The sequence below is a fragment of the Gouania willdenowi genome, chromosome 15, assembly GCF_900634775.1.
Source record: "Gouania willdenowi chromosome 15, fGouWil2.1, whole genome shotgun sequence".
In the NCBI taxonomy this organism is placed as follows: domain Eukaryota; kingdom Metazoa; phylum Chordata; class Actinopteri; order Blenniiformes; family Gobiesocidae; genus Gouania; species Gouania willdenowi.
Genome location: NC_041058.1, coordinates 12,480,142 through 12,497,173, shown reverse-complemented (window position 1 = coordinate 12,497,173; position 17,032 = coordinate 12,480,142). Strand labels below are relative to the sequence as shown.

Here is a 17,032-nt window from a genome sequence, read left to right as displayed (position 1 = left end):
CTCAATTGCTGACAAAAAATGTAGACATGCTAATATTATTGGAAAACAAAGTGTTCATATTTTAAATTTGGGCTGTGTAGACTGCTCCAGTTTTTAAAAAAAATGTTATGCGAAGTCCATGTACAGGAATATTTTTTGGAAGAATGTCAATGAAGACATGATTTGGTCGTAATTTTAGACTGACATTAGCTGTCAGTTTTTGCATTCCATCTGGAGACTGGCACTTTTTGCACTTTAATTTGGGGGAAAAAAATATATTAACTTGAGTTAAACAGGTCTGACCAACAGTACACACAAGTATCCCCAGAGTTAGTCAAATAAAAGCATTGTTATTCTTCCAAATGCATTTTCTTTTAGTCCTTTTTCCCTTTTAAAATGTTTTGTCCTGTATTGTTATCGTGAGTCCAGTATCAGTATGTCGTCCCGTCCCTTGGACTTAAGATATTGTCCCATCCCTAGTAACATGATCTACATGAGCAAGCATCAATGACAATAAAGAGAGAAACCTCAGGCACAGGTGGTAGCTATCTGTTGGACTAGTTGGAGTTAGTGGACAGAAGGAGGATAACAGAACAGATTTGAGAGGGAACATCAGAGTATCACAAACTGGTTGAACTATGAATCACAGATAAGTGACTGCCATGCTCTAAAGCCAGCACAGACAGAGACAGAGGAAGAGAAACAAGAAAAGGAGAAAAGACAGACTGCAAGAGTGAAGGACATGTTCAAAGCATCAAGCACATACTTTTAAAAATCTTTTAATGTTTTTAGGCGCTGTGAGACAACAAACAACTTCTAATATGTCTAAAATATGTCTTTGTTACTTTCAAATGCAATATATTGTCAAAAATATTCCCCCCAGCCTTTACAAGCAAATAAACTTGAACAACTCTTCTGGGAAGGCTTTTCACAAGATTCAAGAGTGTGTTTATAGGATTTTTGACCATTTATCCAGCAGAGCATGTTTGAGGACAGCTCTCAGACTGACTCCGGGTCTCTGCTCTCATTTATCCCAAAGTTGTTTGATCGGGTTGAGGTCAGGACTGCGTTCACGTTGGTTAAGTTCTTTCACATGAAACTAATTCCTCAAAGTGTCTCGGCGAAATTGGGAGCATGAAAACATCCATTTGTAATTAGTGATGGGTAACGAATTCAGTCCTTTTTATGTACTGACCACATTCTGTTGGTTTTACCATGTACCGATTCATGTAAAATCAAACGGTACCATGTTTCGGTAGTGGAAGAGTTGGCAAGGTCATTAAGCCCAAGAGCATAATGACATCAGTAGCTGTGGGTTCAGCAAACGTGGCTAGTAGAAAGCATTCAAAATGTTTGACATTTTATTATTTAACAAATTAAATTTTATTACCACATAAACACACTCAAAAGTACCGGAAATTGCTACCATTGAGTACAGATACTGATTCCCAGGTATCAGGTACCGGTACATAATTGGTTCAAATGTGAAAGGTACCCATACCTAATATAGCTATGCTGACACATTAGAAGGTCTTTTCACTGAACGAACTGGCTGAGCCTAACTCAAACACCACAATTCCCCTCCATCAAACCTGCCACAATGCAGTGATACAGTCAGTCAGTTCATTTTCTTTGGCATCTGTCAAACCCAGAGTTGTCCATCACAAAGACAGATGTAGAATAGTGATTCCAGGAATCCAGAGGACACTTCACCACTCTTCTAAAGTCAAGTGGTAACATTCTTTGAACATCCAACATGCACCTGCTCAGCCATTAGTAACTAATTTAGGATGCATTCTACATTATTGATGGGAATTGGTGTTTCCAGAGAATTGGCTCTTTCGACTCAGCTCACTAAAAAGAGCCAGCTCTTTCGGCTCCCAAGTGGCTCCTCAGATTTTGTGGTGCTTAAATTAAAAATCACCAAAATTTGTGTAAAGTTATGCACAATATGAATTACTAATGTAAAAAAGCAAAACAATGTTTATTATATAAATGCACCTTTATTTATATACTCAGATTGATAAAAAAAAAAAAAAAAAAGAATCAATTATAAAGTGCAAAAAAAACCATTTAACTATTTACAAATAACTACATTAAAATATTAACTTTTTAGTAATAAACTAATTTAAAGTGAAACAACATCCAGGAACTTACAGAATCACACAACAAAAAATATATAAAACTAAAAGGAAAGAAAAAAAAAACAGCATCTTCCTTTAGTTAAAATTGGCATTCAGCTTTGAGGGGTTGATCCTATTTTTTTTCTCAGTAATTATCAGCCCTGTTTTTCAGAAGATTCTCTCTGAGGGGACTGATGTTGCTATCACATTTGTGAGACATGGGTAAACTGAAGCCTTGGTCTCCCCCCAGCTCAGTGGGTCTGCACTTTGCTGGAAAAGAGGCTCCTCAAGGTTGGATTTCACTTCCAGAATCGAATCTGCTGAGGGATTCCTTCTTGTAGTGTCTCTACTTGCTCTTTTTTCGAAGAATCTCCAAACAGCAGATGCTTGTGGCTCCTCTTGTTCGTGCTCTGCAGGCTCTTCTCCCTCTTGGCCCTCTGACAGTGGAGTAGGCTGGCTGGATCTTGCTGCTGCTGCAGTTATTTTCTGAAGGGCTTCATCAACTGCTTTGTTGTCATTAAAGGCCAGCTTCTTGAATCTTGGGTCAAGAATGGTGGTTTCTGAGAAAATAGTGTTGTATTCCATTCTATGGAACTTTCTGTCCTTGGATGCACAGAGAGCTGCCACCAACTCTTGTCACTTTCCCTGTGGTTACTCTGGTCTGGTGCTCAGCTGTCACTCTCTGTAGACCTCTGCACAGGATTAAAATTTTGGAGGCTGGAACATAGCTGAAAAAGAGTAAATAACTGTTAAAATTATGCTTTGTTTTATTTAGTAGTTGGGATGTCACATTCACTCAACTCCCGATATGATTCGATTCACAATACTGGGTTCATGATACAATTCTCTCACAATTTATTTTACAAAATGAAACTGTAGACAAATAATGAATTATTTTTTTTCAGAAAAAAACCTGAAAATACTGTACTTTTTTCTTTTATCGTTCATTGTCAAAAGAATCCCTTGATAAACTATTCTTGATAATCCTGAATGAAATAAATAAAGGAACAATACAGATGAAGAAGAAGCCTATTGATTTAAATTCTGGCTCTACAGTAAACAATGCAAAACTGCATAATAGTTCCTTTTCTTTTTAAAAGTGCAACTTAAAATGTATTTTGTGCCTCAACAAATGGACTAAAACAGTCAGTGTACTATATTTACGTCAGATATTTGCTTCGACCAGCAGAGTGCGCTGGTCACCCAGTGGTCGGTTGGCATGCAGCTATTTTAGCAGTGAATAAGACATGCTATGTGCTAGCAGACAGAGCTAATAGAAAAATGTGACTTTTACAGATATTCTTTCAGTGCTAAAGGTGTAAGGAATCATTTATGAACATGTTTAAGAGTAGTAGGCGATTCCGCCTGCCGCCTACGCTCTTGGACTGATAAATTATCTTCAACGTGACGAATGCTGTTGTTTGTATCAGGCAATTTCTTCCATGCTATTTCCTTACAATGAACTGACCAATCGTGGCAAGGTCAGGTCCAACCTCACTCTCTAGGTTGCCAGTTTTTAATTACAAACAAATGCATGGCTGGATAGATTACTGAAAATGCACTCTGCAGTTTTGATGTGCGCAATGCACAGCAGTACCAGTAACATGCAAGTGGGGTTGCCCCCTAATGGCCAGGGGGCCCTAAGCAGCAGCTTATTCTGCATATAGGCTGGGCCGGCCATGCCTGGTGCCGACGCTCACGTCGCGTGTGAGTGATGTAGTTCAAACAAAAGAAGGATAAATAGATAGCGCCCTCTGCTGTTTAAAAAAAGTACTGCAATTTAATTTTCAGTATCGATATGAACCGTGATACCTATGAATCGATTTTTAACTGCAGTACTATTAATCTTTACATCGCTATTTAGCAGTATATTTATTACTTCTGGTCATGTCTAATCCGCTTTTCACCAATAATGCCACAACAACTAATAATAATAATAATGTGAAAACATTTGTACACTGCACCTGTCTGTGCTGATCTCCATAGTGACCTGCTCAAATGGCTCCAGAACAGTGCATGCCTCCTGCAGTACCTGCCACTCTTCTTGGCTCAGAGGATCAACCAATGGATTGATAAAGCCAGGGTAGAGATGACTACATCCTTGAATTCCAGAATCTGTTTTTATCATATGAAAGGTGGATTTCCACCTTGTGACACAGTCTTGTTTAAGCTTCAGCTCAGGAAGGCCCATGTAGTTGGGTAGATTTAAGCTTATGTGTGGCTGTTGTGCTCCTGTGGAAAAACTCCACTATCGCCTTCACTTTGTCCACAGTGAGCTTCATCACCTTCAGAGCATCTCTTACAATCATGTTCATTGTGTGTGCAAGACATGGGTTCATTTCAGGGTTTTAATTGCTTTGGTTATGTTAGCTGCATAGTCACTAACACAGCAAACCACTTTGTGGTCCACGCCTCACTCTTTCTCCACTTTGAGCAGCTCCTCTGCTAAGTTCTTAGAAGTGTGTCTGTCACTGAACTCAAAACAATCCAGAAGACAGAATACCATTATGTAATTTTCAACAAATGACATGTGACTGACGAGTAGAATGTGGTGGCTCGGGATGTCCAGCTGTCAGTTGTTAGACAAACTGTTGTGGCTTTTTTAACCCTCTCTTCCAGTGAAGCATATTCTCTGTCATATAAGCCTGGGATAATTCTTGGGGAGAGTGTTTTCCGACTTGGAATTGCATACATTAAATTGAGTGCATGAATAAACCTTCTGAATTCTTTATCCTCCGCAACTAAAAATGGTTGTAAATCACATGCGATCATTTTAGCCAGTTCTTCATCAATTGTGTTCTGTCTTGCTGGCTCATAGAGCTCTGGGTTGAACTTTTAGGTGGTTGTAGTGGTGTACTGGACGATGCTGTAAACACTGCAGTAGCAGCAACAGTTGCAGTAGACACACTCGCATCTTCAATGATATCAGGTACACTTGCTTGTCTTTGTTGTTCGCATTGCAATGGATGAACAGTTCTCTTTGTGCCTGTGCAAGTTGTTTGTGGAGCCTGCTCTATAAAAGATTTTCGTCTTGCAGACTCTACATTCTGCCGTAGTTTGGTCAGAGTAATTGAAGTGTGTCCAGATTTTGCTGCGTTTCCCGTTGTCACTCATTTTCTCAACTTTTTTTTTTAACCTTTCCGGTCTGTTTGCATTGTGGTCCTTGCTCTTTTTCTTTCTCATCTCCCTCCTTCCTGTCCATGTGTTTGCAGTGTGTTGTGTGTGTATCTGGAGTGCCGCAGACAAAGCGTCACACACATATTGACCAATCAAATGCGGCTTGAAGAGAACGAACGAAAAAAGTAGCTCACGTCAAAGTTCGTGACCGACATCACTTTTCTACATGCTGTTATGCGCTCATCTGATGGCTGTATTGTATTACACACATCATTTAACAATTTTTACGTGGTCTACCACTTATTGTCTAAGTTGCTGTGGTTTGAAATCATTTCTGATTTGTTACAATATTACGGAATGTTGATAGTGGATTATCGTAACAAGGAAATTTCACGGCTATATTTGTTGCAGCAGTGATGTTCCATCACAATATCAATGGAACTCAGTGAACTTCTAAGTATGTATCCATAGCAATACATCACATGTTCATGTAACTTTCTGTTGTACCTGGTGTGTTTGTTTACACAAAACTTAAAGGCAAATACTTGCCATTGTTTGCATCAAATTTTATTTCCACCTTGAGAAAAGTCATATGTAATGGTAAATAATAGAGATGCAAGTGTTAGAAAAAAAACAATTCCCTAATACACTTGAACACATTGTTCACTGGATGTTTCACAATCTCAGAGGCGTCACCCTCTATTGCTGACTAACATTCTCTTTTTGGTCATCTAGTTAAAAGACATTAGGCAGTGTAGTGTGTGTGTGCCTGTGTGTGTCAAAAGTCTCCACAGAGATTAGTAGTGCAGTGATCAAGGTATTTTGAGGTTTTTTTGTAAAAGGACTACAGTCCCTGAGGTTAATTTTAGTATATTAATCCAGATTGCAATTCAATGGAATCTTCCATGGCATAAAGTCTATCTTTGGTTACAATTTTCTCTAAATTCTCTTTACTTTTGACATAATCTTGAAAACAGACAAACAAACAAATAAACAAACACCGGTGAAAATATTGCCTCCTAGGTAATTAGACCTTTCCAGTTAGAACTGTGGGATCGGAAAGTAATTTGGTGTATTATTAAGAGTTAAATTTTTTAAAAGCTTACTTTTTTGTGGTGTTTTTTTCAGATTCTGCTATACTATACAATTTTACAACAGATTTTCTCAAATTCAGGGATCAGTTTGGTTTCCCCACATGTCAGGGCAAATCTGATCCTGGGCATACTGCCTTGACATCAATGTTTTAGGAAGGTTTTCATGTGTGCAGAAATCCCAGAGGACTCAGTAGGACATACATGAAACATTCCTTTCTGCTTTCTTTTTGTTCTAGGTTGACAGGCAATAAGGCTTGCCAGAAGATGCGTCTGGGGTGGTGGCTTGTCAGATGGCTGGGGACAGGAATGGCAATCCTCTCTTTGCTGAAAAACAGCTGGGGCCAGGATACAGAAGGTATGAGCACTGAACACGGATGGATTTTCCTTTGGCCTCCCCATTTAGTTAGTGCAACCACACTACTGACACGGAAACAGAGAGAATGTTCTGATAGATCTTCTTTTAACATTGGAAAGTGAGCACATTTGGGATCCTGTGGCACAATGGAATTTCTGGATTTTGAAAGAAAGTAGTGATGCTTGTTCAAGAGGTGGGCGATATGGAAAAAAAAAATCATATCACCCTTTTATTTTTGTAAAATCACCATCACAGTTTCATCATGATTTACCAGTAAAAAAAATCAAATCAAACAGAATAAAGGATACAAGATCATTTAAGTCAGAGTACTTTCCGAATGTTTTTTTAAATTTTTGTAAACTATTTAGCAAATTAGTTCCAAGCACTGTTAACATTAAACCAAAAGGTGAACATGCAAAACTTCAAGTATTTTTAGTCACACACAGTCTTTTTAATTTTGCTTAACTCAAAATGAGAAACTCAAACACAACAACATTACAGTAAGGTGCACACTTGTTAGATAACAAGGCAGCAAATAAATCTAGCGGCTTTATTTGCTTTTTGAGGTAACACACTCATGTTATTAAAATCCTACTTTAAGCAGTCTTTTGAACCTTTTCCACAATTTGGAGGATCATATCCTTTGCAAGATAAAACTTTACTGCTTTGTTTACATTAGGCCTGGGAGATATGGACCAGTATTCATATCTCAATATTTTTCCTCAAAATAGCAATAGGCGATACAAACTCTCTATTTTTTTTATTTCACAATCTAGTTAAACAAGAAAAGCAATACTGATTCAACCTTACTTTTGTGCCACTTTTGGCTTTTTCCTTCATTAGGTATAAATGGATGATTAAATTGAGTTGCATGGCTTCCTTCAGGGCAGTACGTGGCCCCTTTAAGAAAGTTGCAGCCTGTAGGGACCACATGAGAGGTGCGTAAACAAAGCCCCATGAGCTTCTGCTGAGTGACTTCAAACACAGAGAGTTTGTGGTGTTATTGTTACAGAAGAGAGTTAAATGCACTGTTTCCTCAAACGTCTGTCAGTGCTTCTGACAGTCAGAACTGAGAGAGTTTTACAGAGGGCAGAAGGACATCTGCTCGATGCCTCTGAGAGGCAGCTGCTAACACAGAAAAAGCACTTCGTTCCTCATACTCTGCATGTGTATGTGCACTGAGAGGGCTGGGGGGGGGGGGCAGTGATTCTAGATTGATTCTCCCATATGTCTGTAGTGCTGACATGAACCAGACTAGCAATGGTCTTATTTGGCAGATAAAAAAAAAACTATCTCTGTGACTTGGTTGATTGTCATCACATTTTGAATCCACCATGATCTAGAATTGTCAGATCGCACACACAAATGTTGGTCCCAATCAAAGTACATTGCTCCTAATACTGTTCATATTTCCCATGGGGACTCATGCATCCAAATGTACAGACACATGGACACACACAGGTGCACGGTTTAGCACTTAACTTTCCTCACTTATTATTTTTCCCCAGGTCTCTCCTGAAATCAATATCATAAACATTAAACAAATGTTTGTTTTGCTTCTGTACAGCTTCATTAAACAGCATTCAAGCAGGAAACAAATATTTATTAAATGTACTGTAAATAATAGTTTAATTTAGATTCAATTTAATTTAATTTAACTTTATTTATATAGCGCTAATTACAACAAAAGTAATCTCAAAGCACTAAATATAGATATAGTATTATACATACGCACGGACACACACACACACACAACAGCACATTTTGAAGATACGTTTTATTTGTAAAATTTGGCTAATTTGCAACAGGAATAAGCAGGTTTGAAAATGAATGAAACAGGACTAACAACATGCTTGTTGTTTTTTATTGTGTTCTGTAACTCAGAGGTTCTTTCGACCAGTGATTCTCAAACTTTTTTGGCTCAACTACCCCCTTTTTCTAACTTTTAAATGCAAGTACCCCTTTGTCCAACTATTTTGCTCAGAATTCTATGAAAAAACAACTATAGTGCATAATGATGGAATGAATGAATGATAACACACATTTTTGGTGTCATTTTGTATATTTTGTTGTTTTTTGTCTGTTCTTTTTATTAGTCAGTATAATTTTCTCTTTGTGTGTGTGTGTGTGTGTTTTTTGTTGTAGTTTTTGTGTGTTCTTAGTATTATTTAAATTATGATATCTCAGTGTGTGTGTTTTTGGTGTCGTATGGTTGTTTCTAATGTCGTTTTTGTACGTTTCTTTTTTACTTTTGTGTATTTTGTAGGGATCTTCTGTATTTTTCTCTTATTTAGGGTGTTGTTGTTGGTTTGTGTGTTGCTGGTCATTTTTAGTACGATTGTCATTTATAACCAATAATAAACAAAATCCCTTATTTTTGATGCCTTTATTTGCAATGTTTTACACTCTTTCTCAAGTGAGTGCTGTCGCGTACCCCTTGGGGTACACGTACCTCCATTTGAGAAAGCGTGTCATCACGTCCCCCTAGGGGTACACAAACCCCCATTTGAGAAACACTGCTTTAGACTATTGTAAATGTTGAAGAATTACAAGCAATGTGTGCGCAGACTTTTGAGTAATTTGATCATATATTTTAAACTTAATCTAATTGCTTCTAAGATGGAGACTATTTGTAGTTCCAGCACTTTTTTAGGGACATTGATCTTACGTGTGTCTTATTTCAGACGAGCATTCCAACATACAAACAAAGACACTTTTTACATCTGAATCCAAAGATCTTTCTACCTTTTTCCTCCTGCTCTGGTACACAGCCATCTTTGCTTGACCTAACAGGAAATTAAAAAGTTGACATTTGGACTTTTGATGTCTGGTGTATTTATACCCCAAAATGAACATCTTGTGGGAAAAAACCTCACCAAACAAAGAAAAAAATCTGAATCAACATTTGAAACAGCACCACAAGACAAGCACTCCATGAAACAATGAAACAGTTTCCCTCTGCGGACAGAATGGACAGGTATCTACCACATCAGGATTAATCACAGAAACAAATCTATTGATAGCAATGGAACCATGAAGGACCCTCCACTTGTAAATCACCACTCAGCTTTGTTAGCAGGGCTTTATAGAGAGCTTTCCACTTAGGTTTCTGACAGAGAAGTGTCTACTCAATCTCTCAGTTTGTTCTGATTTAAAACTTTGACTGACAGGTAATACATGGTCTTACCTGTCAATGTGCTCAGAGTTTTTCCCAACACCATTATACATTTTTAGCAGAACACCAACATTATCATTGAAAACAGGAACAAGTGTCACATCAGGAAAAAACATCATTCATCTTGGGCTGCAGGTGAGGACTGCACACCTCCACCACATGTCCAAGCATGAGGGTTCTGATCTCACACAGTCTTTGAAGTAGGGACAGCCCTGCTTCACACTGAAGACGAGTCCTGTACACCACAGGCTCTTTAAGAAGCCAGTAAAGAGAGGAGCACTTCTCCTCCCTCTCTTTGTGGAACAATCTCCACACTTTGGATGCTCTTCTATAGAAAACCGGGACATTGTTCATCTGACATCCATTGATATTCATTAACAACGACTCAGTCAGACCCAGACCACCACACCACTCCAGTATGGCTCGAGTGATAGGTGGGTCTCCAGATCAGATCAGCAGGTCCACTGAGAAATCTCTGGATAAACTGAAGCCTGATGGCAGCTCCTCTGCTCACCAGATGGACCAGTCCGTGACCCCCTTCCTTTTTGGTGCAGGCGGTCCCAGAAGAAGTCCACCATGACAGACTGCACTTTGGACAGCAGGTTCACTGGAGGGTCCGTGCACACCAGCCGGTGCCACAACATGGATGACACAGTATTATTAAAAACAAGAAACCAGCCTTTAAATGACATTTCTTTAGTCGGCCCTCGACCTTCTCAAGAACATTTTCCCAGTTTTTACTGGAGAAGGTTTTATTTCCAAGATGCACTCCAAGATACGTGAGTCCCTCTTTAGTCCTCATGAGGCCTCCAGGTAAAACCAGCCTCCTGTACAGCCCATCCCCCACTGCTAAGGCTTCACTTTTGGTCCAGTTGATCTTAGCTGAGGACATTTTACCAAAAGATATGACAGTTTCATTTAAAACATTTTTTAACCAGAACAATAACATCGCAGCATAAGTAGACAATTTAAACAATGTTTCACACCCAGGAAAAGAAAGAAACAGACAGATGAAACCTTAATTTGTGCAGTGACGGCTCGATGGCCAAAGAATAAAAGATTCATGACAGAGACTCCCCTCTGCACTTGAAATGGATCACTCAAACCACCATTCATTTTTATCAATCCGGCTCCAACTTTCTCTGATTGCTGTTGCTAGATGGAGTCTTATGACATGGACCTTTTTCTTCAATTTCCACCACAGATTTTCAATTGGATTGAGATCTGAGCTGTTTAAAGGCCATGATATTGACCCTATGTGTCTTTATTCAAGGAAAGTTTTCACAGTTTTTGCTTTATGACAAGATGATTGATAAATTGTCATCATCCCCAAACATCCTTTCAATTGAGGGAATAAGAAAAGTGTCCAAAATGTCAACATAAACTTATGCATTAATTGAAGATGTAATGACTCCCCAGTGCCTGAGATGTAATGTTGTAGTTGTGCATTTGGTGACATGTTTGAAGCTTATGTATAATGGTAGTGGCTGTGAACAGAGGGAAGGAGTGAGTGGTTATACCTAAAACAGGTATTAAGTTTCAAACGACTACTTGCACATTGTATATTGTTGTTGTGCTTTACTGCTACTTATTCGTCCTGTACTTTTTGTTGTACTTTGTTGTGTACGGGTATATTTAAAGTTCAATAAATGTTGAGAGTTCTATTGATGTGTTTAATTTAATTTCTAATATATACATTTATATCATATGAGCGTTTCAATTGTCTTTTTTAATCAATGTGAAAAAAAGTTTATCGGCCTCAAATATCGACTTCCAAAATTGGCTTTAGATATCGGCCATCGGCTGGAAATTCCATATCGATCGACATCTAATGACTTTCATTCAGTCATCCACAGTCCACCATTGCTTTTCCTTAGCCCATTGTAACCTTGTTCTTTTCTGTTATGGAGTTAATGATGGCTTTCTTTTAGCTTTTCTGTATGTGAATTCCATTCCCTTTAGGCGGTTTCTTACAGTTTGGTCACAGACGTTGGTCACAGAGTTTCCACCCATTTGTTCCTCATTTGTTTTGCTGTGCATTATCTGTTTTCAAGACATATTGCTTTAAGTTTTCTGTCTTGACGCTTTGATGTCTTCCTTGGTCTACCAGTATGCTTGCCTTTTACAACCGTCCCATGTTGTTTTTACTTGGTCCAGATTTTAGACACAGCTAACTGTGAACAACCAACATCTTTTGCAACTTTATTTATATAGCGCAAAATACAACAAAGTCATCTCAAAGCGCTGAACAAAATATAAAGTCCATAGTAAAAAAGAAAGAACCCAACATCTTTAAAGTTTGATAACCCTCTTCTTTGTTTCAACTGACATCTCTCGTGTTGCAGCCATGATTCATGTCAATCTGCTTTGTGCATCAGCTCTCCAATGTGTGAGCACTCCTTTTTAACTGCAGACTAATGTGCAGATTTAATCTGATGAAGGTGTTAATTTTGGAGATGGAAACTTACAGGGTGATTCCATAATTTTTTCCTCCGAAGTGAGTGATTCAATATTTTTTTCCTTCTGCTTGATCTAAGGAAGCGATTGTTACTGACTACCACAATTTTTTTCGTGTTCAATCTTTTCATGTTTCTTAAAGCCAGAAAGTTGCCATTTTAAATTACTTCAGTTTTGTGACATGTCTGTGATCTACTTTTTTTCTACAAAATGAAACAGCTGAATTCTCCAAGTCTTGTGATTCCATAATTTTTGCCAGGGTTTGTATATGCTTGTAATGCACATCAAAAAAATGTACGTGTTGCTAAGAAAAACCGAGATGTGCTATTTAAAATGATATGATAGAAACTTAAAAGTTGTAATGATTAGGTTACATTTCACATATTAAATAGCATTAAACCCACTGGGTTTCCTTAGGTTAATAGTTTACAATCATATGCTATGACTGTTTTATACAAGGATTGTTTGTTATTCGTATCACCAGTTGCATTGCTCCAATGCAGGGCCTCCGAGACATTTCCATGTCATGTTGGGACCCAATTTTAAAAGAGAGAGAGAGAAAAATAATAAATAAAATAAATAAAATAAAAAACAGGTCAGGTTTTTTCCATTGGTTTCCCAAGATTACAGAAAATCTGAGTCCCTACCAAAACGATTTCCTTATTTTCACTGGTCCGCTCCAAATATTGATTTTTATGCTATAAAGCTAAAACCTAAAACAGTCCAAACAAACACATAAATTAACGTGTGTTAATAAGTATCAGCTTATCTGAAATATTTATTCATAAAATGTCCAACCTGCTGTAACACTGACTGTGACTGTTTTCCAATAATAACCACACATCTGACTTTTAATATGGTTTCATATCAAGGTTGTGGGTTTTGGTCACTTCTTTGACCAACATAGGGAACCATGGGGAATGCCCACATGAACAGCTTTAATTGGCCTGACAAACTAAGAATATTACAATGTTGTATGGTTTTAGATGGAGTGTTAAAGGTTTAATGAGCATTTTTGTAACCGTGGGATGATCTGGTTTTGAGCAGCTAAACATTCTTCATCTTCTCCCTCTTAATTCCCTCGGCTTTCCAAAAGTTGTTTTTGCAGCTAATTCCTATTTTGTCTATGAACTGAAAACAGCAACCAGAATTAACTTTTGATGTTCTCTTTTTCATAGTTCTACGGGAAAACAAACCGAAACAAAACAAAGTGGTTTTGCTCTTGGAAGAAGTATTCCACAACTTTTTAGGTGGGCTGCTTATTATAAATAATCACATTTTAGTGTATTCTCTGACAGACACAATTATTTGCACAGGCTTTCGAACAACAATTTGAAATGGTGGTAAAATAGTAATAATAATAATAATAATAAAGTAACAGCAATTACATAAATCAAGTTTCCAAACTTTTAAAACAGTTTTAGCCACTGCTTTACCAGATCAATACATATTAGTAGACTTTTTACATAAGATAAAATTGACTTTTTAAATTACGTAACTGAGCAATTGGGTATGTGGATCTATTTTCATTTCCTTCAGTTTTTTTTATTTATTTATTTTTTTATAAATATTATTTTAATATTTATTTGAATTTATTGGTTATTTAAAAGGGACAATGCACATTAATAAACAGACATGCTGTAAATGAGCCAGTTAGCAAAAAAAGGCTAGTTTGTATCTGGTATCCCTAGCCAGATATTAAAAGATATTAAAATACAGAGAGAATACAACAAGATTAACGATAACATTTATGACAAATAACAAAATATTATTGACAAAACAAAGCACCAAGCCAGGACTAAAACTCTCAGAATTGCCACACAGTAAATTACAACAGGGACACAGTTTAAATGAAATACTTAATCCATACTTAACTCAAGAGAAACAATGTACAAAAATTCAAATAAAAAAATTAAAAGGCTGTCAGTGTGAACATAGTTGGTGGTCAAGAAGCCATATTTTTAGAAAAGGAGGTGTATGAGTTGCCTTATAAATAAATACTGTACATCCTCCAGATCCCCTTTAGATTAAGGACTAGTATGCACTAGTTACATTAAATGGTTATGAAAGGTCACATGTAGTTCTTGAGCAGAGGACGGATGTACACTATCCATACCTTTAAATCCCTACGCTGGTAAATCCAGATGTCACGCAAATGCATGTATGCAGAGGATTGAAAAAAACAAGCTTAGCTCCATTTATGTGAACTGTGTGGTTGTGTGTGTTTGAGTAAGTTCAGTATGGATTACTGTTGGTAATAAATGCCCATAGACACATCAGCTATTTGCTTTCACTATTCCCTGTACACTCTCTCTTCCTATTCCATCTATTTGCCCCATCATTCCTGCACATCTATTCTCACCCACAATTGTTTATCTATTTTAGGGATTGTTTGATTAGGGGCCAGATGTGCAGACTGAGAGTCTGGATCCAACCAGAGATTGTGGAAGGACTGGAGAGGAGGGGTTTTTAATCTCCAAGCCGTAGGCTGTAATCAGGCTGTGAGCATGAGGGGGTTGGGGGGGTCACTCCTTGTATGACAGACCTCTGCGCTGCCTGTGGTCTGTACCAACAGGCCCACATTAGTGAGCATGGACCTTCTAAATCACCTGCTGTGATTGCAACCTTTGCCTGGCAGGCCTCTGTGTGTGTGTGTGTGTGTGTGTGTGTGTGTGTGTGTGTGCGTGTGTGTGTGTGTGTGTGTGTGTGTGTGTGTGTGTGTGTGTCTGTCTGTGTGTGTGTGTGTGTGTGTGGTTGTTCCCTCACACAGGGACAGAGATAAGCAACACTGAGGAGTGCTGTGAATCACTCACGTTCCATATTTCTCATTTAAAATCATCACAGCTGCCATAAATCTTGTGAATATTTACAAGTGTCTTTAAAATGGGATTCACTTTAACCACATGAGAAGCTAAAGAAAACAAATAAACATAGTGACAGCATGATGCTCCATATGCTCCATGATGAGATAAAGACACAGGCCAATCTTCACAATGATTTATCTCCTCTTTTACTCACAAAAGTATGACTAATGCATGTGTTTTTTTAAACTTTTCATATAAAATTTAGGCTCTGCTGTGAGTTTTGGTGGGCAACAAATTTAGAACAGATTCACAGCTTTTGCCAGCTATTGTTTTATTTTGTATTCACGCCAGTATCAGATGAATTAGAGCCAGAGGTAGCTGTTGTAATCCTTATTGTTTTTTGCAACACCGTCAGATCTGGTATCAGGGGGAAGTGGACTGACATCAAACAAGCTGCTGCAACAACTGCTTGCTCAATGGGAAGTTTTCTTTGAACCTGGGTGTTACATTGTTATACAAACACAATCCAGGCCAAGTGTGCTCTCATTAAGTTATTGTCACACTGGTTTAAAACGGTACCACATACAGCTTTAACTTTTTTTCATAAAAAATTGGCAGCTTTTTTATATTCATAAATTGTTCCCCGACACTATACACAACCTAAAGATTGTTGGCATATTAAATGTACAATTATTTTAAAAGGACTCAGTTTTGATTAAACCCAAGCTTTTTCTTTTTTTTATATATATATCATCAACATTGTTTATTGTTTAAACACAGCATGCTTTTATTTTCTAACTAGGAAATGAAGTTATCACAACACTTTCTACCAAACAAAATGTTCCTGATAATATAGTGAAGATAACTGTATATTTAATTTCTTTCTTCTTTTAGGATGCAGTTATAGGGAAAAAGGTATGACTATAGTTGATTTTATATGCATCAAAATATAGGTTTTCACAGTTTTTGTTGTTTTTTTACAAATGAGATGACTGCCTTTTATCAGATTTTCCAGTGAATAAGGATATGTTGGTTTTCCTTTTAAAAAGTGTCATAGTTTTAAACAAGACAAAATGTTGAGCTTAGAGTAAAAAATAGAAATAATATAAATAAATTAATATATAGTACCATAATTTCCGGACTATAAGCCTCTACTTTTTTCTCACGCTTTGAATCCTGCGGCTTAAACAATGACGCGGCTAAATTGTGGATTTTTCCCGGTTTCATAAGCTTCATGCCACCACAAAATTGAGCTCCGTCACATTAGACCAGATGGAACAATTAAATTGTTAACATTAAATCATTCTTACTTGCACTGAATCATTCTGATCAGTCATTTTGTTATAATGCACACTGCCTCATCATAGCAATGGCACAGAGAAATGTTGACAGAGAGAGAGAGAGAGAGCCTGCTGTAGCTGCAATAATAGTAATAGAAGGATAATCAGCATAAAGTTGTTAACTCACAGTGTTAGGTTTGTTCAGGATTGATCGGTGCTCTGGACTCTGAGGCTGATGGAGACGCTTCCGTAATGAGGACGGACAGACGGAGCGGAAATCAGAACAGCCAGGATACAGGCTGTTCTGTTCTCCACTCTGTCTACAGTAAAAGTCAACCAGTTTGTAATAGTAGCATAACAACATGAAGTTGCCAAATCACCACGTTGGATTTGTTCAGAAGCGATCGCGTCGGTATTCTGACTCAGAGTCCGACTCGCTGTGATTGCTCCGCGGTAGTTCACGGTAAGAGGAGCGGACGAAGTGGTGTACCAGTCTGGTTCCAGTAAAAAGTGACCCTAAAAAGCTTGGACTGATATGTAGACGTGGGGCAGTGAGGAGGTGACTTCATGTAGTAAAGGAAACTTATCAGTTGAAACATTTCCATGAAACCTAACTTGAGTACAGCAGCCCGCCTACCTGCCCGTTAT

At 37.8% G+C, this 17,032-nt stretch overlaps 1 protein-coding gene across 8 annotated transcripts in view; it reads left to right on the top strand.

Moving 5' to 3' along the window:
* pcdh15a (protocadherin-related 15a) overlaps nucleotides 1-17,032 on the top strand; it is a 200,678-nt gene that overhangs the window by 54,810 nt on the left and 128,836 nt on the right. For all 8 annotated transcript variants that reach the window (XM_028468339.1, XM_028468336.1, XM_028468337.1 and 5 more), the window contains one exon: nucleotides 6,550-6,668. In XM_028468339.1, the coding sequence (XP_028324140.1) occupies nucleotides 6,578-6,668 (91 nt within the window). In that variant the 5' untranslated portion in view covers nucleotides 6,550-6,577. The remainder of the gene's footprint in view (nucleotides 1-6,549; nucleotides 6,669-17,032) is intronic.